The following is a 24,461-nucleotide window of genomic DNA, read 5'->3' on the forward strand; positions in this document are numbered from 1 at the left end:
TCAATACATCAACACGAGGTTTTATTCTGTTGGCAGTTGAAAGGAACAGTAGCCTACTGATCGTAATGAAACATCAGTTACAGATGTTCGATGCTGCCTTTATTAAAGTTGATAACAGAAAACAGTTGCTCACAAATATAAATGTTGAGCCAAACATAGCAATCATTTTCACAGCCAGCCTGTGTAGTCGTGGATATTATTGCTAATATTTAGTCTTGTAAAACTCAACCAGGCTAGTAGTATTATTCAAACGATCTTTAGCCCTTAGGTCATATTGAAGATCAGTAAGTTCGAACTGTAAATCGTTAAATGTTAAATGTTATGTTCCGTCAGATTCTTCCATACTACTGGATGTTCAGTTCAAAGTGTGTCATGGCTCGCTGTATGCCGTCATGTGGCTAGCCGAAGAACCTAGAGAATTCAATCTTCCTACACTTCCGCAGAGGTGTATAACCTATGAGGCAGAGAAGTTGCCTAGCAAGTACGGCGTTCATTCTGAAGAGAAGGTACCGATACGTACGGTAACGCCGGTAGTGGCAGGAATGTGAACTGTTTGGAAATACGTACTGTCGGGATATAGGGGAGAGGGTTAAGACGATTACTTACGTATTTGTTGACATTAACTTCGACGGTCAACATGGACACGGAGCATTTGATTTGTGTTGTGGAATGTTACCGTACGCAACCGATGATAAGAAATACCCTGTGTACGACTTGCCGGCGCAAAACACAGTTCGAAAGAGGTTATGGTAGCACACAGACCGTACAGACCGCCATCTGTTGCTACGACGTTCAAGTTACACCGTACACGTTCTCAAGTTCAGATTGAAGAACACCTTAAATAATAGGAAACTTCTCTGACATATAAGCTGAAACTCGCTTCAAATCGGTGACCCAACAACAGTAACGTAATGACAAACTTTGAAATGAACACCCAGTATACTGTAGCAGTAGGTAAGCAACGTGAAACAGTTACTGAGAATAGACCTACTCACTGCACTCCACTAGATAGCTGAGTGGTCGTTTCCCTCTCCTCTACCTGTAGCAAGTCTGTCATTCTGACGTATCTTCCTCCCCGTTTCGGCGAGCGATAAACACCGCTCTCCCGCTCCGAAAGAGCGCGCGCGCTCGTTGAGCGCTGTTTGTGCAGGCCTGTTATAGAAAGATGGAAAATCTAACCCTCCACCCGGACTTCAATACAAATAAACTCTTTCTATTCGTTTGTCAGTGTCAACCTCACTCTGATTTAAGCTCGTAAAATTGTATCGAATATGAATGAGGTCTCGCCCACCTCATTGCATATTACATGACTAGTGTGAACTAGTCAGTTTGTTTTATTACCATTAAGTACGAGAAAAATTCGTACCGGCACCGGGAATCGAACCCAGGACCTCAGTTGGTTGAGAGCACTCAGCGCGCACAGCTGAGAGGTCCTGGGTTCGATTCCCGGTGCCGGTACGAATTTTTCTCGTACTTACTCGTAAAATTGGTTTCAAATCAGTATATTTCTTCTTATTCTTTGTAAATTTATTCCTATGTTTTCTCAGACCCATTTAGCGACAGAGCGCATAGTAGGTATGTCTAAGAACGTCGCTCCTGGTTATCGTATGTTTCAGATGCGAACGGTAATCTGGACCCAGAGGCGCCCCCGGCGAACTACGGACGCCGTCGAAGTAGAGCCGTTCTGTATCAGCTGTCGGGCCACTACAAGCAGGACAAGATCAAAACCAAACTGAAGCTTAACAACGTAAGTACGAATACATTAACAAAGATATAATCTAGCGCCATCCATCATTCTGTATGACGTGCATGTAGCAGCGCTGTTTAAGGGACGCTTGAGAAATGTTTTATCGCAGTAGATCTTACCAGTACGGATAGGCTCAACGCCCTACGGTAAACAGAACGTCACGGCATGGATAATACACAAAATTCATCACTTTTATTATTCAAGATCCTCACGAATGATGGATATGCCTACTTTACATGAAGCAGAGTTAACTCAATCCCTTTCAATCCATTTTCCGGATCACAAATACAGTGTGTCCACCATGAACCTGACACATTTCATTTGGCTGCCAAAAATCAATGAATGGAAATAAGTTGGTAACATGCATTGCAATATGTAGAGAAACTCTGGAAATTTCGTTGGCTATTTTTAAAAACCCGCGCGAGAGGTTGTACGTGGCGCTGCGGTAGCTTAAGTCAAAATGGCGACAGCGCAAGAGCGAGCACAAGCGATCTGGTGGTATGCTGAAACAAATTCGGTGATTCAAGTGCAACGCAACTTTCGGCGCGTGTTCCAGAAGGACCCACCATCACGGAACACCATTAAGACATGGAAACAGCATTTTTTGGCAACGGGAAGTGTGGTGAAATTGCATGGTGGCGGTAATGTGCGCGTATCAGAGGAGCGTGTAGCAGCAGTGAGACAGGCGTATGAACGAAGTCCACGCAAGTCAGTTCGACAAGCGGGACGAGAACTGCAGATGCTGAAGTCCACGGTACATAAGATACTGCATCGCTCTCTTGGGTTTCATGCATACAAATTGCAGTTGATTCATGAACTGAAACCAGATGATGGTAATAAGAGGCAGGCATTTGCTGTCGACATGTTACAACACATTGATGAAGACTCAACATTTTTAACCCGCATTGCTTTTTCTGATGAGGCCACTTTTCATTTATCGGGCAAAGTCAACACACATAATGCGCGTATTTGGGAGTCAGAAAACCCACGCTGCATTGTGGAACACATTCGTGACAGCCCGAAATTAAATGTGTGGTGCGGATTGATGCACAATTTGATCATCGGCCCCTTTTTCTTTGCAGAACAAACAGTTACGCGCAATAACTACCTCGACATGTTGGATCAATTTGTTGTGCCTCAGTTAATGCATTTGCAGCCGAACGTCATCTTTCAACAGGACGGCGCCCCACCACATTGTAGCCTGATCGTTCGAGAATTTCTCGACACACAATTTCCCGGTCGCTGGATTGAGCGTGATGGACCGACAAGATGACCACCTCGATCACCGGATATTACCCCTCTAGACTTTTTCTTGTGGGGATATGTCAAGAACAAAGTGTATACAGGCCACAAAATTCGTGATCTTCAACAGCTACGCGGCCGCATAAGAGGTGCCGTCAATTCCGTTACGCCCGAGATGCTTCAGAAGACCTGGCAGGAAATTGAATTCAGGTTAGATGTTCTTCGTGCAACGAGAGGATCTCATGTTGAGGTGTACTGATTTTTTTAATAAAACTTGGTGAGTTACTCTTGATATTGCATGCATTCTTTTCTTTTTACCCCAAGCAGTATGAATTATACAGCAATTTCAAATGTGTCAGGTTCATGGTGGACACCCTGTATATGGGATCATTGTAAAGTAGGTAACTAAAATAAAGGGTGCGGCAAAACATCCTTCCCAATTTAAAGTTTAAATAAAAAACAGATGGATCAAAATAAGGAAACTGTATTAATATTGTGACAGCTGCAACGAGGTTCGAACACGCGTCCGACAGGGCGCGCGGCAGACGAAACGCTGGTACGGGGAGCATCTGCATGCTGAAGGGCAGAGGGGGTGTATTACGTCAACACGGCGAGGGGAGATTGCGCGCGCATCTGCCTCCTGGGGCATGGCACGCGCGGTGAAGGAGGGTAGCAGCAGCGTGCGAGATAATTCGGGAGGACACGCGTCGAACTTTCCAGGCTACGTCGCTGTGGTTATAAAAGGAGAAACGCGAGCGAACTTGAGCAGTTTCAGTGTGATTCATGATTAGTTCAGTCAGTAAGCCAGTGAACAGAGCAAGCCAGCCAGTCTTGTGTACCGGAGTTCGACTTGAGTGTGCGTCCGCAACTGTGTCAGCATCCGACGGCCTGAGTTCGAGTGCAGTGGACCGCAGTTGGAGGGACCTGAGTTCGAGTGCAGTGGACCGCAGTTGGAGGGACCTGACTGTGGACTGACAGTGGACTGTCTCTGAAGGTCTGTGGTTCGAGATACTGTGAACTCGAGTGACTGAGCTAGAAGAACTGTGAACTGAGAACTGACAGTTCTGATTTGTAAATAGTGCTTGTAAATATTAGTTAAGATTAACAGTTCATTGTTGTTCGTAATAGTCCAAGTAAATTGTCATTGTCGTCAGTGGAGTGCACTAACGAATACTGTGCTACTGTGTGGAGAGCAAATCCTATTGTTGAGATAATAAAGTTACATTGTTGTTTAGTTTAAAAAACGTTACAATATGAACTGTATCCAAACAGTGGGAAATTTAGGTTTACACGCGTTGCCATAGCGATATCAAATGGCATGCGCAAAACAACAACAATTGAATAGGACACTGAATACACGGAATTGACATTCAATTAGTGCAAATTGTAATCTGTAACGAATTCCAACTACGCCGTGGACGGGTGAAGAACGTGCTTACGCTGTGGTATTGTTTCTGGTAAGTGGAAATTCCGTTGTCGCTGCTCAGATGTTTCCCGGACGCTTAATTTCTTCACGTGGCGACGTCCCCTGGCCAGCACGATGACAAGACCTTGCACCCTACGATTTTTTTCTATGGGGGCATCTTAAGGCTGAGGTGTTGAAACATCGGCCGAGGACTTTGCCAGACCTAAGAAATGGAATACAGGAAGAAATTGGTCTTATTCCTCAAGAAATGCTAGTTAGAGTGATTCAGAATTTCCGAAGTCGCATTCAACAATGCATTGATAGTGAAGGACACCACTTGAGGGACACGTTATTCAAAAAATGAAAAATTCCCACTGTTAAGATAACATCCAGATTAATAAAATTTCCTTATTTTGTTACATCTGTTTTTTATTTAAATTTTAAATTTGGGAGGATGTTTTGCCGCACCATTTACTAGGACAATCGAAAAGTAATGGCAACATAGTTACTGTTTCTCACTAAACTTATTTAGGTTACTTTTGGCATTACATACTTCAAATATAGTCCTCTACCATGTCAACAATATGTTGCCAAATTCTTGGGAGATGGCGGACTCCATGTGCAGCATAAATTCCAGACCTGATCGGCACTCTTAACATAGATCATACCAGCTTCGCTCTGCGAATCAGACCTGTTCATGGCTTTAATGGAGCCGTCTGCCTGCTCCTTTCGTGTGTTTGCGTCTGGTTATTTGTGTGTCTGAGAGAACAGTACTCCTTACAAAAAAATTACGTGGATTTAATAGCGAACTAAATATTTATTTAAAACCACCATATGGGCAACAAAAGACTTTTCTCACAATGAGTAAAACGCATCTAGATTCTAGATAATTTCAGTTTCATCCAAAAAATAAAAATCAAAGTTCATTATTTTTCCCTTTTTTACATAGTTTTCAGTATTTAAATTGCACTTTTTAAAAGAAATAGATATACAGTAGACTGTTTTATCAAAGTGAAAATGAGTTTACAAGTAAATAATACAAGTTATTTAAAGAACTGAAATTTTAACATTCACAATTGAAATTGAGTTAATATTGAAATATATAAAATATATTTCGCGCTGTTGTTTCAACTTTCGTTCATTTATAAAAGTTTGTAGGTTTTCTCTTTGCCTCTATGTATTACCGCCTGTAATGCCAAGTTGTAGAAATTCATTATGAATAAGTTACTTCTTTTACACGCGAATGGTGTAACTGGACACAGCCTATATACTACTGTATGTACACATTTATAAATAAATAGTGGAAATTACACTAATATAATAAATCACAGTAAAAACAAAATTGTTATTAATGGAGAAAAATTGGCTCTTGCGCCGAGGATCGAAACTGAGACCCCCAGTTCTACGCACTGGGTGCTCTAACCACCGAGCTACGCCGAAGTTCAACCCATCGCACCGAATCGAAACTTTCTCCTTTGGTTCTTTTTCAACGAGCTAGATACTATAGAGAGGCTGAAGACCTCTGAAAGTTGAAGACAATTCAACATTGGTCCGCCATATTTTGGTTATTCAAAACAAAGGGGCGTGGCTCGGATGTTTTAGGAAATGACTGTGATGAAGTTAGTATTATTGTGAATTGAGTTACATATTAAGACTATGTTAATAAGTAAAAAGTAAAATACACACAAAACTTTATAACAACTGTAGGCCTATGTTTTATTAGTTTCACTAAATATAGCCCAGATATTATATGACAAGCTATGCTCAATGCAACCAAAGACGGATGAATGTATTCGGCAGAAGAAAAATAAATAATTTTTTGACTTCGTCACAAATTTAATTATCTTACAGCTAGTCTAACCTATTATGAAATCATGTAATTCAGTGCTCACCAGGTGATTTCAAGAGAGACGACGTATGTAATTAATAGGAATAAAATATAGGAAAGGTAGTGGCGAAAATTAAAAAAAAAATCCAATAATTACGTTATTGAGAAAAATTAATTTGAAATTGGAATTAACACAGAGAACTTTTGAAAACTGCAATTATTAAAACTACAAATAACCTCTTAGCATGCAACATAATTAAAGAATGACACTAATAGGAAGTTACTCATGATCATAACTCGCCACATTTACTGAAATGGTAAGATATTTACAATTAACATTGTTATCAGAAACAACAGGAGCCACAGCTAGCTACACTTCTTTTTGCGTGATGGAGACATCGTGTAGTTTAATATAATTTGAAACAAATATTGATCCCACACGTGTCTCGCAACTAAGCAGAGGCTTTTGCAGAATAAAACTGTTCTTACATTATTATGAACAATAATGACAAATTGTGTGTGATGCAAGTGCTCTTTCCTCTTTGTTAACTAAAAGAGCCCTACGCATTAATAAAAAGAAAATTGGAGTAGGCCTTATAAACACTATAAATACTAAACTCTTGATGGTACAAACTTATTAATACAGATATTTCGCTTACGCTCAATCCGTCTTATCTTATAATTCTCTGGGGCAATGGTACCTATATTGAGAGGGTTTAATTATCCAGCAACGAATATTATGATTTACGGTAGATTTCATTTAAATCCGAGGGAATGACACATTTTTGGAAATTTTAAAGTCTTAATTATTACTTTTTCATTTATAAATCAGCTTTTTACAAAACCTATAGCGAAATGTTTAAATTAAATAATGATGTATCCAAAAAATATAATAATTTATTTCATTTTACCTGGCAGAGTTAAGGCCTGCTCTTCCACTGACCCAAGTCTACAATTAATAAAAATACATAATAATAATAATAATAATAATAATAATAATAATAATAATAATAGATATGTTGTGAAATATTATTATTGAAAGTGTATCATACAAGAATATGAAATAAAGTATTCATTGGAAACTACGGGACACCTTATTATTCAAAGTCTCCCGTTGTTTCCGTTTGCCACATTATAACCAAATTACTACTTGACATAATTTAATACTTGTAATAAGTTTAAGGCGGTGTTAAAGGACTATTTGTTTTCATAATATTTATTCGGATCAAGTAACTCGTTGCAGTGTACCTTTGATAAGCACTCCTTGCGGAGGCTGGCGGTACTATAGACCGCCATGTTTTGTAGGGAACGATCCATAGTACTGTTGGCCTCCGCAGGGAGCGCTTATCAGAGGTCTTCAGCCTCTCTGTAGTATCTAACTCGTTGTCCTTTTTCCTTAGTGGCCTTACTCCATGTTCGACTTATATAACAGTCTTCACACAAGGAGCGCACTCATTTGAGTGACTAGGCGGCCGGGACTTCTATAGTATATGTACAGTTAGGCATATAACCTATGTAAGGATTAATTGTTTGATTCTGCAGAATTATCTGTGATGGTTACCAATTACTAACAAATGGTAACCACCATAGATAATTCTGTAGGATAAAAAAATTAATCTTTACATGAAAACAGAATTATTCACACTGACTACTTCTTGTTTTGTTTCGGCGCTGCTGACTGCCTTACTCACTGTACTGCAGACCTGAACTGTGTGTCTGGGGTTCAATTTCATGATCTGTACCCTATACGCATCTACACGGTTGCGGGTTGCATGGCGAACCTAGAACCAAACGCGCAGAACTCTAGTTATAACGAAGTGATCCACTTTGTTTCCTGTCAGTGTATATTTATTACGGTTTTGCAAAATAGAACGAACGAATTTATTTGAAAAAAAAATCAGGTAGGATTAACAGATTCATACCTTCATATTTTATTTGTAGAATTAAAGTTATGAAGCTATTATTGAAAATGTATATTTACTTTTTATTATAATTCTCACTAGATATTTGCAAGCCCTAAGCGTACAATATTACTTCCTGTTCACTGGATTTCCCAACTAATATTGTCGAGTTAACACAGTTTGTTCGCTAAGCGATAAAACTGCACCTCAATACCCGCATATACGTACATAACGAGTGTATTCAAATTTACTACCAATTTTATATGGAAAAGCAGATAAAAACAGAACCTTTAAAATATATGAACATTACGCGTAACCAAGTAACCTCAGTAACCCTTTATTACAAGGATTTTTATTTCTGTTCGCAACACGTTGTACCGCGTATAAAAATATATTGCGAGGGCTGCAATAAATCCACGTACAGAAAAACATAAATGTCACAGACGTGTGAATTGCGGCACGGAAGCTGAGATGATGGTCGCTGCGGAGAAGCAAATGTTCTGAAACTCTGAATTAAGTTTTATAAAAATAAGTCTTATGATTCCTGATGTATGGATTTGGTATAACCAGTAGGCCTACCTTAACATTAAATATCCTGCTCTTTGCAGACGATAAGTTATAATTTCCAATTCAGAGGATAACTTACAGAGAGGATAATATGCATGAAATAAAATATTAACAGATTTTGAGATGGAGATTTCAGCACAAAAATCAAAAGGAATGGCATTTTTGGGACAAGATGCAATGAGAAATAAGATAATACACAATAACCAATGCCTAGAACAAGTACAAAATTTCAATTATCTGGGTTGTGAAATATCTTAACAAAATAAAAAAGATGTGAACAAGAAAATCACCAAATTTACACATATTTTAGGAATAATAAATAATACGTTAAAAGCTAAATTAGTACAAAAATCAACAAGAATAAAAATATAGAATACTCCCTTTTATACGGAAGTGAGATTTGGACATTAAGGAAAAGAGATATGAGCAGAATCAAAGCAACGGAAATGAAATTTCTCAGACGGACAGCAGGATATACTCTTTTAGATCGAAAAAGGAATGAAGAAATATTGGAACAATTAGAAGTAGAGTCAGTAGGAGAAAAAATAAACAGATACAAACTAAATTGGCTACACCATGCAAAACGAATGGACAATTCAAGAATCCCCAAAATGATGATGCAGTATCAACCCAGAGGACATCGACGGTTAGGAAGACCCTTTAGAAGACTGCTAGATGAGGCCGTAACAGGTCTACGTAGGCCTAATTCGTGACGGATGACGATGGTGATGATGATGAAAAATAAGTCTCAAATGACATAAACCTTTTTCAGTAGCCTACTATTTTCGTAGTTTGAAATCAAAGTCAATAAATTACTAACTAAAAGGTAAGGATATTGCGGTCGACACCAAACTCTGACCACAGTATGAATACATTGAGTAGAGACAACTCTTGTGAACACCTTTGATGTTGTTGCTGGTAATTCCAACTCAGAATTGGATTTAGTTCTCAATTAATCCAACTATGTCGCTAATGTCGGCAAAGCTGTCATCTGATTTTAGTAATCAGCTGTCTGAACATTGAACTAGCAGATAAGACTTTATCTGTTACCTTTTGCACTCATTTGTGCAATAGAAATATTTGTGTTCTCCACAGCGAGGCGCATTCCTAACTCACACCGGCTGCCTGCTCTAATGTTCGCTGTGTATTCGGGTTGCGAGCAGCTAACCCCACTCGTGCTTGAACCAGCCTTCGCTGCACTTCGCCAGCATGCGTCTAGCACAGCGATGACCAAAGCGGGTGTCGTGATTACATCGTGTATAGGCCGCGCCACCGTTTTTGGCATGTGAAATAAGTAATGGGAACCTTAAGTGCGAGTGTCTTACCTTTGTACCAGAGCATGGGAGATAAAACTGACAATTGTGATTGGCAGATTGTTGATGTGATGTGTATTTAGGAGGAGGTCCCGTTCTCAGCTGCAGTGACAACAGAAACTCACTGACTGGAACTGTACTCAAGGACATACTGCAGGAATTTAGGGAAAGTTAAGTGTGAGTATCTTACTTTTGCCGCAGTCTGGTCAGCAAAACTGACAACTGTGGTTGGCAGATTGCTGACGTGACGTGTATAGGAGGTGGTATCATTCACAGCTACACTATCAACAGATGCTCGCAGACTGTGCATTGTACTCAAGGATACGCGCCAGAAACGCTGGCGTCAGCAATAATCACAGACATTCAAACAGTTACGAGGAGTTTCCTGTAGTTTGCTGTGTGTTTCATTCACGTACTGAAGGCAAGCAGTGGCGATATCATGTCGCTCTATAAACTCTGTCTCTACAAGCAGTAAGAGGTGGTTTCGTAAAGAATGAGAAGGAGAAATTTTTTGTTGTTCTGTCGGACAAAATGTAATATGTTTACTTTGCTCCACGGTTCAATTTAAGAGTATATAGAAACATTACTTGCCACGCTGAATAATATATTTTATTATTATTATTATTATTATTATTATTATTATTATTATTATTATTATTATTACTCATCACCACTAAGTATGTGTTTCTGTAATTCTTTTGTACGTGCATGAATATTGATATTTTTAGATCTTCTCCCTAGAAGGATAAAATTATTAGGTTTTATCTCAATTTTAATCTTCTGAATCTTTATTTGAGGGTAACTATTTATTAGTTATTCATCTAATAATAATATTGTAGAAAATCTGATTCAATATTATGTGCCAACGAACTGTTAAACGCTATGTCTTAAATCATAGCCAGGAAGAGAAAGATGAGATGAGTAACTGTAAGGAAGTCAGCTACCTAATGGGGTTTGAAATATCTCGTGCTCAAGTCTTTTAATAGAACAGAATTTCTCAAAAGAGTAATGATTAAAATAGCTTAAATAACTTGTCCATAAGAAGTTTTTAATTTTGAAAAACTACGAATTTCTCGACGAAGTATCGGGAGAAGAATTTAGAAAATTTCTGATTATATTCAAGAGGAAGGTTAAAAAAAAGAAGCAAGAAAAATCGTATATTATTCACTGGCTCTTGATGACAGCAGTGACATTACTGATAAGCTACAGCAAAGCTTGAGACTTTTATCCGCAGGATTGATCAAGATGTTAGTACAGGAACCACCACTGATTGCAGTTTTCATGCCAAGTACCTTTCCTCCGTCTTCTTACTTCATAGGTTGTCTGTCGCATGTAATCACTGAAGCTCGAGTTTTGGTCACCGCTAGCTCTAGCACCATAGCTACTAATATTAGAATTAAACTATATTCAATTACATTTTCATTACGTCCACCATTAACCTCTGGTCTTCGCTTGAGTCATTTAGTGTCCAGTCGCCCTGGTTGGCAAGTTGGTATAGCGCTGGCCTTCTATGCCCGAGGTTGCGGGTTCGATCCCGGGCCAGGTCGATGGCATTTAAGTGTGCTTAAATGTGACAGGCTCATGTCAGTAGATTTACTGGCATGTAAAAGAACTCCTGCGGGACAAAATTCCGGCACATCCGGCGACGCTGATATAACCTCTGCAGTTGCGAGCGTCGTTAAATAAAACATAACATTTTTTTAGTGTCCATTCTGTATAAATAAGTATGTTGGTTGGCTGACTGCTACAGCAGGCTACCTGTCCTACAAAGTCAATTAAAATCCCCCATAATCCTGCTGCACTGATAATATGAAATATTGCATATTTTTCAGGCGTGGTCATAACACGTGAAGCAGAATTCTTTAACCTTAACAATGAGAAGACAAATGAGAATAATACCTAGCGAATGAGGAATGTCGAGTAAATCTTTAACATCTTGTGGCTGGTCCACAACAAACCGGAAACGGAAACGACAACGAATATGGTTAAAATAAATGTATTTAAAGTGATAATTCACAATTAACTTTCACGTTCACGTTCCCGCGCTCCGGCAAGCTTTCCGATAATTGTGGATGCTCACATTTAAATACATTCATTTTAACAATATTTCCGTTCTCGTTCTCGTTGTCGTTTCCGTTTCCGGTTTATTGTGAACCAGCCTTTACTATCTCATTCTTTACGATACCTAACATAAAAAATGTCAGAGACTTTTTTCCCACTTAAATATTCATCGTCATCTGTGAAGTTTGATACCCAACCAGACAGTCAATGCCCTCGCAGTATCCGTGAACGCCGCAAGTTTCAGGGACAAGTAGACAGTCCTGTTTTCTTGACAACGGCATTACAGCCCGCTTTGGCTCTTAAGGGAAAAGCCTCTGATTCTCGTTTGATATGAAGTGAGTGGGTGACAAAGCTGTTGTGGAAGCAATAGGGAAAGAAAATAACTTTATACTCCTTCTAGAGATAAGAGATGTACAGACTGAACGAAAATATTTGTCCCATCTCGAAAGCGGGCGTTAGGCCTACACTACCGGTACTCGTTTTTTCGATCTCAGTCGTTTTCATCCGGAATTAATGCACCAAAACTACAGATAACTTTGCTGTCTTTCGACGTCACCTATGGTAAATAATTGTAGATAAGAAATTAATTTTCTCGGGTTCTCAATCAGGTGATTTGGATTGTTGCTTCCAAGCTTTCGATGACTAGCTCTGCCATCTCCTTCAGGAATTGAAGCTAGTCAATTTGATCCGAACAAATGTAATAAGTTCATACATTTAATGTACGGTATGTACCTTTAGTTGACTTCAAGTTACTGTGAAGGAACAGATAGTTTTCATTTCTTCTACTCGCTATGGTTTGCATCAGAGTGCTGCATTGGAGTTAAATCGCTCGCTTGAACTCGGTCGAGTGTCGCACCCTCGAGTAAAATAAGATCGGTCGTGATACGCTCGTAATAAATAGAAGCACAGTACAAGGTCATCTCACCAACATGTCTTATCTTGTATGGAAGGCGACAGATAAATACACATATGTTCTGCTCACACGGTAAAAATAACCGTCTAATGGAACAGTCAATGGAACGTACCAAAACAGTGACATGAAGTTATAAATAAAATAGCATGAAAAACTTCGATATACAGTTATTATTGCTAATTAATAATTATTCAATATTTGATTTACCACATATATAATATGATAGGTCCATACATAGTGTTCCGCCTATATACTGCGACAATGTAGAAACGTTTTACGAAATATTATTGATATAGAAGTAGCCTAGATTAATAACAATATTAGTACAGAGATAACGTCACAGGAAATACAATAAAACGAATAATCATGCTGCACAACTGTTACAGACGCAAAGATTGATTCACTAATTATTAGAGATTATTATTATTATTATTATTATTATTATTATTATTATTATTATTATTACTACTACTACTACTAGAAAACTTGATACGGTTCTTGCATTATCGTGATTGTGTTCTCCATTTATAATAATTACATTTACATCCAATAACATATATATGATGTGGCAAAAACAAAATCACTCATGTGTGAAAAAAAAAAAACATTTACCTACAACATTTATATTAGATTTTAAAGCAAGTTTTGTAGTTGTACTATGGAGAGGTTAGTTAAACACTGCCAAGTTTTGAAATGATAAACATCTATGATGTTACTACACAGTTCATCACTGTAACAAGAACGAATGCCTAACGCTCGGCTTATACCGTTCGAGGATTTACCGCTCGCGACAATTTTACCCATCATGCATGTGCGCTACCTATCGGATTATGCTATGAACTACTTGGAGCTCGAGCGAAAACGTTCGATGCAGACCTCTGGTTTGCATGTTACTTTCGATACTACATACTACTGAATTGATAACAGAAACTACAGTTCTGCATCGATAAGCTACCCCTTTTAGGTATACAGTGTGCTTTACTCCTAGTCCGCGAAGCAACATCTGTGAAGAGTACAAGACGGTGTGATATGACGACTCAACTTAGCATACCCCCGTGAAGGAAGGTTAAGAATTAACTCAGCCCGATCCCAACTCCTGCTCATCTCTGGTTTTTAAAAATCGAAGGGGGTATTATGTGTATGATATTTCTAAGATATCTGAAGTAAAGGAACACTGAAAACTAGAAACCTGCTAGTTTAGTGATTGAACGAAGAGCATTTAAATGGTTTGTTTGTGATAATTTCAGAAACTATTTGAGCAGTCCGTGCGGACATGTACAGAAACGTTGTATATATTTCGAAACAAAACTTTTGGTCTTTGTTCATTTTTCGCATTGCTAAGAAGTTATCATTATTGAAATGCTGATAGTATTTGAAGTACAAGAATCCATATTTATACCGTGAACAGAGTTTCACTTTACGTGTAACATGGTTTATGCATTAGAAAGTCATTCAAATGGTGAAATTATCATCAAACTAACGAAACCGTACTGCTCCTCAAGGCTTACTGGATTACAAGTCTGCTCACTGAAACTCCAGCATGTATCTGTTAGCCATGCAGATTAACCTCGTTCTGTGAGGCTGTGTTAAAGTTGAAATGCTGCGAGAAACGAGTAACTAGACATAGTTCATACTTCTTTGTGACTGTCTTTCCCCGCCTGTATTATAAACCTTGCAAATATGTTTATCTTGGATTAAACGATGAAAATGTGGGTGGATATTATTATTATTATGATTATTATTGTTATTATTATTGTTATTATCATTATTATTATTATTATTATTATTATTATTATTATTATTATTATTATTATTTTCACTACGAGCTAAAGCAAGGAGATGCACTATCACCTTTACTTTTTAACTTCGCTCTAGATTATGCCATTAGGAAAGTTCAGGATAACAGACAGGGTTTGGAATTGAACGGGTTACATCAGCTTCTAGTCTATGCGGATGACGTGAATATGTTAGGAGAAAATCTACAAACGATTAGGAAAAACACGGAAATTTTACTTGAAGCAAGTAAAGTGATAGATTTAGAAGTAAATCCCGAAAAAACAAAGCATATGATTATGTCTCGTGACCAGAATATTGTACGAACTGGAAACATAAAGATTGGAGATTTATCCTTCGAAGAGGTGGGAAAATTCAAATATCTTGGAGCAACAGTAACAAATATAAATGACACTCGGGAGGAAATAAAACGCAGGATAAATATGGGAAATGCGTGTTATTATTCGGTTGAGAAGCTTTTGTCATCCAGTCTGCTATCAAAAAATCTGAAAGTTAGAATTTATAAAACAGTTATATTATCGGTTGTTCTGTAGGCCTATGGTTGTGAAACTTGGACTCTGACTTTGAGAGAGGAACAGAGATTAAGGATGTTTGAGAGTAAGGTGCTTAGGAAAATATTTGGGGTTAAGAGGGATGAAGTTACAGGAGAATGGAGAAAGTTACACAATGCAGAACTGCACGCATTGTATTCTTCACCTAACATAATTAGGAACATTAAATTCAGACGTTTGAGGTGGGTAGAGCATGTAGCACGTATGGGTGAATCTAGAAATGCGTATAGAGTGTTAGTTGGAAGGCCGGAGGAAAAAAGACCTTTGGGGAGGCCGAGGCGTAGATGGGATGATAATATTAAAATGGATTTGAGGGAGGTGGGATATGATGATAGAGACTGGATTGATCTTGCACAGGATAGGGACCGATGGCGGGCTTATGTGAGAGCGGCAATGAACCTGCGGGTTCCTTAAAAGTCATTTGTAAGTAAGTATTATTATTATTATTATTATTATTATTATTATTATTATTATTGTTGCACACTCACGGATGAACGTCTATTTGATGGCTCTATAGTATTCAACTGCGTAACTGCTAGGCGGGGTAGGTTGCTGATTGGTCAGTCAGTCACCACAGTTGTTATTAATAAGCTTTTCCTTAACTAGAGTTCGCCACCTATCGTGGCTCTCCAGTTTTCCCGATCATGAGGTTTAGGTTCCGTCCCATATCCCATAACTTTGAAAAACCAACACTTTAGATACAGCCGCCATTCGAAGAATCGAACTGGGAACCTCTCGGATCGTCAAGCGAGTTAGTCGCTATGCCGTCGCATGTTTGCCATTGTAGTTGGTTAAAATTAGTCAAATTAGCAATGAGATAAATATAGACTCTTATCCTGTGTTCTGGTGTAGTCGGTTCTCCGCTTTCGCATCCCCTAAATGCATCTCGATCTACTAACGGGATTAATAATGCATGCCGCTCCATATACTAGTCCCTCAACGCCATCATGTCGCACTACTTAATCACCTGAATAAACTATTTATGCAATTAATGAAGCTTGTAGCGCAGTGTGTTGCACATACAACTGTGGGTTGTTAAGGCCAGTATATCAATTTGTAACTTGGTACGACACTTCTGTACCGAAAATAATGTCAGCTTGTATTATAAAAGACCCATCTGCAGTTACAGAACTTATTCTCTTCTTACTACGGTACTTGATGATACAGTAAATACGTATAAAGAGGTCCACACCTGTGGAGTAACGGTTAGCGCGTCTAGTCGCGAAACCAGGTGGCCCGGGTTCGATTCCCGGTCGGGGCAAGTTACCTGGTTGAGGTTTTTTCCGAGGTTTTCCCTCAACCCAATATGAGCAAATGCTGGGTAACTTTCGGTGTCGGATCCCGGACTCATTTCACCGGCATTATCACCTTCATCTCATTCAGACGCTAAATAGCCTAAGATGTTGATAAAGCATCGTAAAATAACCTACTAAAATAAAATAAAAAATGTATACAGAGTGAACCGTAGGCTAAGTAATGTCATTAAATTCAGGGGGTTATTCTTTGAGATATTTCAAACTGAAAGTTGAATGAAATTTTTGCTCGTTTTTCTTTCTTTTCGAGAAAAAAAGTTTAATATGAAACATTTCACAGCGTGTTTTGGGAAATTCAATAATTTAATTCCCAATACGCTCAGTCAATTCAAGAAAGAAGTGCAGTATGATAAGAAATGATTGAAACAATTTGAGTTTTGTCCTTTAGTTGTGCAGAGATTTTATCCGAAAAAATGTAACTTTTCGTTCTGCAAAGGAATTTTACAATGTAATGCACGCTGACAACGCTGTACAGGTTATTGCCTGGTGAAAGGCACATACGTAATCCTAGGTACCCTGACGCCCGCGTGTGCGTTTGTCGGAGACATAGGTAACACAAAGATAAATGTAAACGGTAAATGTAAACGTAATACAAACAATTGTTGCGTTTCAAGGAACTTGATTTCTTGCATGTAAGATTACCTGTTACTACTTTAAAAAAATTAAACTGGGAGGGAACTATTTCTAATTGGCTGAAGAAAGTGCTCGCAGTATAGCAAACGGACTTTTCTTAAAGTATTAAGTTGATTTGTTTTTTTTTATTTTATTGGTTTATTTTACGACGCTGTATCAACATCTAGGTTATTTAGCGTCTGAATGACATGAAGGTGATAATGCCGGTGAAATGAGTCCGGGGTCCAGCACCGAAAGTTACCCAGCATTTGCTCGTATTGGGTTGAGGGAAAACCCCGGAAAAAACCTCAACCAGGTAACTTGCCCCGACCGGGATTCGAACCCGGGCCACCTGGTTTCGCAGCCAGACGCGCTGACCGTTACTCCACAGGCGTGGACAAGTTGATTTTTTAACATAAAATAAGTTTTCCTTATTGTCTGTGTTCACTGAATAATTAAGTAAAATTAAATCAAAGAGTTTAAAAATTAGCCTAATATTTTTCGTTTAACGTAAAAAGAGCATACCGTATTTCTATCTTTTTTTTCTCTGGAGTTTTAAATGTTTTAAAATTTTTCTTTTTTGTAACATGAAATAAGGATCATTAATTGTTTTGTAGAACATTCAATTAAAATGGGAGAGTGGAAAAATATTTTAAATTTAGTTTGAAATAAGCATACGTTTCTTATTGTCCGTGTTCTTTGAGCATTTAATTGAAATTAAGTTGTGGAGTTTATTTTAAATTTTCCAAGGTCTTTTTAACATGAAATGAACAGTCTTCAGTCTACGTTCATTTACACAATTTAAACACAAAAATTAAATGGTATATCATCTGTATGTTTTAATGATTTTAAAAATGTTATACAGTATTAGAAAAACGTTTTGTTGCACAGATACTTTATAAGTCCCAGAAATGACGCAGTGCGCATGATCAGACATACAACGAAACAAAACTAACCAGGTCGCTCGTCCTTTGATCATGCGCACTGCCTAATTTTTGGGACTTTATAAAGTATCTGTGCGACAAAACTTTTTTCTAAGGCTTTACATGGCAAATGGCCTCCCACTCGATATTCAAAACAAGCCAAGTGGAGGTGTGGAGAAACACGACAACCTACTGGGTATTCTCCACTGATTACACCGTTGCACGATCGCACAATTAATGATTTTTTTAATGCACGTTTTTCTGGAAAACTATTTAAAATACAGCAAAATGGTATTTAACTTTTTTCGTTTCTCCTTACTAAAGGATTCATCCACCAGAACAAAAGACATTACTCGTTATGACCTTCTAGTTCAGAGATGGGCATTCGTGTGCATTTGCAACGCTTGCGCGGAATGCTTTCACTCGTGTACGAGTTTGGAAGGTTACCTAACCTCTAGGCGCCCTTGAATTTCTTGTTTCGCTAAAGTTAGTGATAGACAAACATCGATTGCAGAGCTCAAAAACGCGAACTAAAATACGTAATCAATCAATTTTGTATATAATGGGAGATTTTTCGTGTCAGTTACAGTATGGCTAGCACGAGGATAGTAAACGACTCTCAGTTCTGAATTGAATCTTATATTGGAAAGTGATTATTAATTTTAGGAGGTAGAAAATCGAGCACAGTAGTAAGTTTGTGGAAAAGATATTACCACCGTTAGAAAATTGTGTATTTAGAACGACATTATAAAACGTAGCATGTTAGTCAGTGTGTAGATGTGGTAGGAATGGACCGTGAACCTTTGTTAGATATCTTCTTAATTATAAATTTGGGATAGAAGTTTATTTATTCCTACTGTATATCATGAATAACTTTACACATTATTAGAAATCTTTCTTCTGGAAAGAAGTAATAATATAATTTTTTTTTCATATAAGCATTTTTACTTTGCTTCCTTTTCAAGTGAGTTGGCATTTTTAGGTTTAGTTGACATATTTAAAATTAAACTTACTTATTTATGTATTTTAAGGAATCCGGAGGTTCATTGTCGCCCTCGCATAATCCATCCATCGGTTCCTAGCCTGTGCTAGATTAATCCAGTCTCTGCCATCATGTCTCACCTCCCTCAAATCTATGTTAATATCCTCCTATCTACGTCTCGGCCTCTCCAAAGGTCTTTTTTCCTCCGGCCTTCCAACTAACACTTTATATGCATTTGTAGATTCACCCATACGTGCTACATGCTCTGCCCACCTCAAACGTCTGGATTTAATGTTTCTAATTATGTCAGGTGAAGAATACAATGCGTGCAGTTCTGCATTGTGTAACTTCCTCCATTCTCCTGTAACGTCATCCCTCTTAGCTCCAAATATTTTCCTAAGAATCTTATTCTCAAACACCCTTAATCTCTGTTCCTCTCAAAGTCAGAGTCCAAGTTTCACAACCATGCAGAAGAACCGGTAATATAACTGTTTTATAAATTCTAACTTTCAGATTTTTTGACAGCAGACTAGATGACAAAAGTTTCTCAAATAAACAGTAATCCGCATTTCCCATATTCATTCTGTGTTTAATTTCTTTTCTAGTGTCATTTATATCTGTTACTGTTGCTCCAAGATATTTGAATTTTTCCAATTGAATGAGAGTCTGCAAGCAAGTCATCTTTCTCATCCTTGATCACGTTTACCCTTGCCTGATATGCGTTCTTAAATTCCTTTATACCCTTATATAAATCTCGAATGCTTTTATTCCTACTATTTGTTTCTACCTCATTCAGTTTTCCCTTCAAGTATTCTCTCTTTTTATTCCTAAGCGTACGACTTGCTTCCCGTCTTTCATTGAAATAATTATCTCTATTCGCCTCAACTGGATCCTGTAAGAATTTCAATTTTGCCTTCTTCCTTCATTCTATTACCATGAAAGAATCTTCATTAAACCACGGTTTCTTTTTCTTAGTTTCATAATAACCTATGTCCTGCTCAGCTGCAATTTTGATATTATCTCGGATATTTTCCCACACGCTGTTAACATCTAACTCTTCCTCAACTTCGTCGGAAGTTGCTAAAGCGGCAAATCTATTTGAAATTTCAACCTGATAATGTTGGTTGGTTTCCTTGTCCTTCAATTTAAGAATATTGAATCTACTAATATTAACTTGCTTCTCTACTCGCTTGGCTACTGATAGTCTTTCTCTTAATTCTCCAATTACCAAATCTGCAGTGCCTAGGAAAAGTTTCCACAAACCTTTTTTGATAATTTATTGCCAACTTATGAAACATCTGCTCGCTTGGAAAAAGGGACATAAGTATTTCTCCTATTCGGCTTACAATAATTCATACAGAAAAAAATCAAATCGACATAAACCAGTGTAAGTTGTCAATAAATTATCAAAAAAGGTTTGTGGAAACTGACTTATGTCACTTTTCCCAGGCACTGCAGAAATAATGGTCAGAATTACAGTCTGCCCCCCTGAAGGTTCGAATGTCTACTATAGGCCTAATAGTATTCTTCTTTTATCTATCAAGATGTGATCTATCTTGTTATGTGTCAATTCATCTGGAGAAGTCCAAGTATATTTATGTATATCCTTATCGGGGAATGTTGTACTTTTGACAATTAAATTTTTTGATGTGGCAAAGTTGAATAACCTAACTCCATTATCATTACTAGTTACGTGTAGGCTCTTTTTTCCAATAGTCGGTTTAGAAACATCCTCCCGATCTACTTCAGCATTGAAATCTCCCAATAAAATTTTCATATGAAATCTAGGTAACTGATCAAAAGTCTGTTCCAATTTCTCATAGAAGCTATCCTTTATATGATCGTCTTTCTCTTCTGTAGGGGCGTAAGCATTTATAACTACGATATAGCACCATCTACCCTTAAGTACTAAATATGATAACCTATCACTGATAAATTCGACCTTTTTTACTGCTGATTTTATTCTTTTATGAATAAAGAATCCTATTCCTAATTGGTGATTATCGTTTCCTTCCCCAAAATACAAGTAATCTCCTATTTGTGTTATGCCGTTCCCATCTAACCTAACCTCCTGTACTCCCACAAAATCTACTCTATATCTAGCTAGTTCTTTTGCTACTGTTACCCCTCCTGTTCTATAAAGACTAGTTACGTTTCAACTACCAAATCTCATAACCTTATTCCTTTGCTTTGGTCGTGCCAGAGAATCAGTCCCATTCCGAGGCTTATTGTGTGGTTTGTTAACAAGCTGTTTTTTACTGTGATGGGCTGTTAGTCCTTTTCCCAACCCCCAAGCATAAGGACCATCCCTCATTGTCTGTCCATGACTGCTTGTTCAATATATTCGCAGCTACCCTCCATATATGGAGGCCGTCTCCTCTATCCGCAACGTGAGGACGCTCCATTCCATGGCGATAGGAATCCACAATAAATGTAGACAAATACCTACAGTATAAAAATTTAATTGTTTAACTAATAAAGCTACCTACTTATATACGTGAATTATTTCACTTTGTATCTTCGAAATAACTCGTTAATTTTTAAGCCATTCTCATGTGTTATGGTACCGCTTTGGCTGAAAACCGGTTCCGCATATATGAAATAACATTGTGACAGCCGGGTGTCGATCGTGCGGGAGACGGGCGACGCGGCGGGGAGGTTGCGCGCGCATCTGGTGCATGCCGAGAGGGGAAGAAAGCAAACTGCGGCGCGAGGTGAAGGGGGGAAGAAGCAGCGTGACAGATTATTCTCGAAAACGAATTGTTGTAACGAGAATGATCGCGAAATCGTAGTTTCTGGAAGGTATGGCTTAACTTATAAAAAAGCGAGCAGCCTTCGAAGTTAGTTGCAGTCGTTGCTAGTTTCTGGACAGCAAACCAGTCAGTGTAGCAGTGAAGCCAGCTTCGAGACCGGAGTTCGACTTGAGTGTGTCCCCAGCTGTATGAGCTTCCTGGCCAGTGGGCTGTCGCCGTAAGTCCGGAGTTCGAGTGCAGTGGACCGCAGCTGGGGGACCTGAGTTCGAAGTTCAGTGGACTGTCTCTGAAGGTCTGGGGTTCGAGATACTGTGCTTTGTGAACATTAGTTAAGATTAGCAGTACAGTGTTGTTCTCAATAATCCAAGTAAATTGTCATTGTCGTCTGTGGAGTGCAATAACGAATACTGTGTTGCTGTGTGGAGTGGAAATCCCATTGTTGAGGGAGTGTTTACATTCAATTATGGAAAGTGATTATTGTTGTTGTGAGAAGAAAATTACATTATTGCAATAAAGTTACAATATGTAGCTACGCCATTTTAGTCTTTCACAGCGTATGCACACAGTGCAAGAGTCTGAACATCACTATTCTACAGTAGTTGTTTATTAATTTTGCAACGATTATATAGGCCTATTCACTTATTTGTTAAAGGTCACATTTCTGCATGTGCACCTTTCCAAGGTGATATAAAGTCTTCAAAGACTAAGCACTGATATTCTTGGCGACGAAAGTGTGAAGTCTTCGTAATCTTGGGCCACAGTGAACCACATGTTGTAAGCGTCGCAAATTGTCTTGGGGCGAATCTTGCACAAGGTGGTGGCGTCGGTTCTCCGTACCCACACTTTCCTGGCCCGTGCATTAATTACGCACGTTGGAATTAAGCTCCAACACAATTTCCCATCAACTTCGTCATCGTATCCACCGGCAATGTACTATCTCGTCGTGAAGGTTGTCGACCGTCATCTCCACCCCTGGCATGCTGACTGATGAGATTTCATACCCTCGCCACCGCCGCCACTTTATTTACAGACTACTGTTGCGCGAAAACACAGACTTGGTTCGTATATGCAGACACAGAACGGTTCACACCGGGTATGTCAGAATTAGAGTCGTGCACAACCGGTTAGGAAAAATAGAAATTATAATTATATTGCTATTGAACGCCTGGCTCTATAGTCAGTATGCAAAGCTCTTCCGTCTCGTGGAATGTCTCAGATTCGGTTTAACGAATATTGGAGTCGTATTTCACTCTTTGTGGGTGGACAGCAAAGGCAGACCACATTGAGTCATGCAGAAGTTCCAAGAGCCTTTGCAAGGACGCGATTATCATCATGTAGGCCTACTATTTAATTAGTAATGCTTTTTCTCTCACTACAATCAATGAATCAATCATCCATCGATCCATCCATCGACTCATTAATTCATTCATCCATGAATTAACTGATTCATTCATTCAAGTATTACAATTTGCATCGTGAAGAGCAAAACATATCTTCTTGAAAATGATTTATTAATTAAATAATGCATCTGCTTAGAGTACCGTAATTCAAAGGCATTAACAACTACTGTTTTAAAGGTATGCATTTTATGTTTAAAGTGTAAACGTTACAATAGAATGAATGTGCTTATTTCATTTTCTGGTTAGTAAGTAATTGTAATTTATTCTATTCTTGCATTTTTTACACACCACTTTCATATTATGCATTTCACTTATTTCCTTTTTTGTTACCGGTGTCCATTTGTTCATCTATATAATATATTATGAATATAAGTGTAATAAAGTATGCAATCAATTGTAGGCCTATATTAAGCAATTAAATTTTTAAATTGCACACGTTAAATTTCCTTCAATTGTTACTCCGTTTGTGTACTCAGAAAAGTCAGTGTTCTGTCTAGCCTGCAAAACATCAGGGGCAATCAATTGAAATTCTAACATTCGATCGGATGCTCTACCTTGACGGATGATCTCTGACCGGTTGAATGAAAACCGGTTGTAAGTCCTATTCTGCAACTCTCTAGTCAGAATTGTCTTTTACATGTTTTTTTTTTTTTTATATTATTTCAAAGTATCGTGGTACAGCTACGTTAATCTCATTTCATTAATGTAACAAGGATTGAGTCTTCACCTCGATCGTCCTACGGTTATCACTAGAGCCCTTCGTTTGGTCACTTTGAATACAAGTTAGATGTATGGTTTGTTTAATATCCTTGAGTGCAGTTTCATACAGCGTATTCCGAATCTCACCGGTCCGGTGGCATCAGTGACGTCACGTTGCAGCGAAGTAAGGAACAAAACTGCTGGAAGGATCGATGCTGTCATGTCGACTGTACAAGTTGTTGTCTGTGCTACGCTAGCAAAATTTTGCGAAATTTTCGTACTCCCATCTCGTTCAAAGAAAAGATAGCATAAACAATTTATTTCTTGAACCAGTAATAATAACTGGTCCGTTGACATGTTCGCTCATAAGCCATTAACATATTGTTTTTACGTTGTGCTCATTACAAACAATACAGCAGAACTAAAGCAGAACACACCGCCATGACACAACAGTGCA

The 24,461-nt window shown here is 38.3% G+C and overlaps 1 protein-coding gene across 3 annotated transcripts in view; it reads left to right on the plus strand.

Annotated features, from left to right (window-relative positions):
• Nucleotides 1-24,461, plus strand: part of Elk (Eag-like K[+] channel) — a 778,027-nt gene that overhangs the window by 598,677 nt on the left and 154,889 nt on the right. For all 3 annotated transcript variants that reach the window (XM_069817143.1, XM_069817142.1, XM_069817144.1), the window contains exon 6: nucleotides 1,617-1,747. In XM_069817143.1, coding sequence (XP_069673244.1) covers nucleotides 1,617-1,747 — 131 coding nt within the window. The remainder of the gene's footprint in view (nucleotides 1-1,616; nucleotides 1,748-24,461) is intronic.

This window comes from Periplaneta americana, chromosome 17, assembly GCF_040183065.1.
Source record: "Periplaneta americana isolate PAMFEO1 chromosome 17, P.americana_PAMFEO1_priV1, whole genome shotgun sequence".
NCBI lineage: Eukaryota > Metazoa > Arthropoda > Insecta > Blattodea > Blattidae > Periplaneta > Periplaneta americana.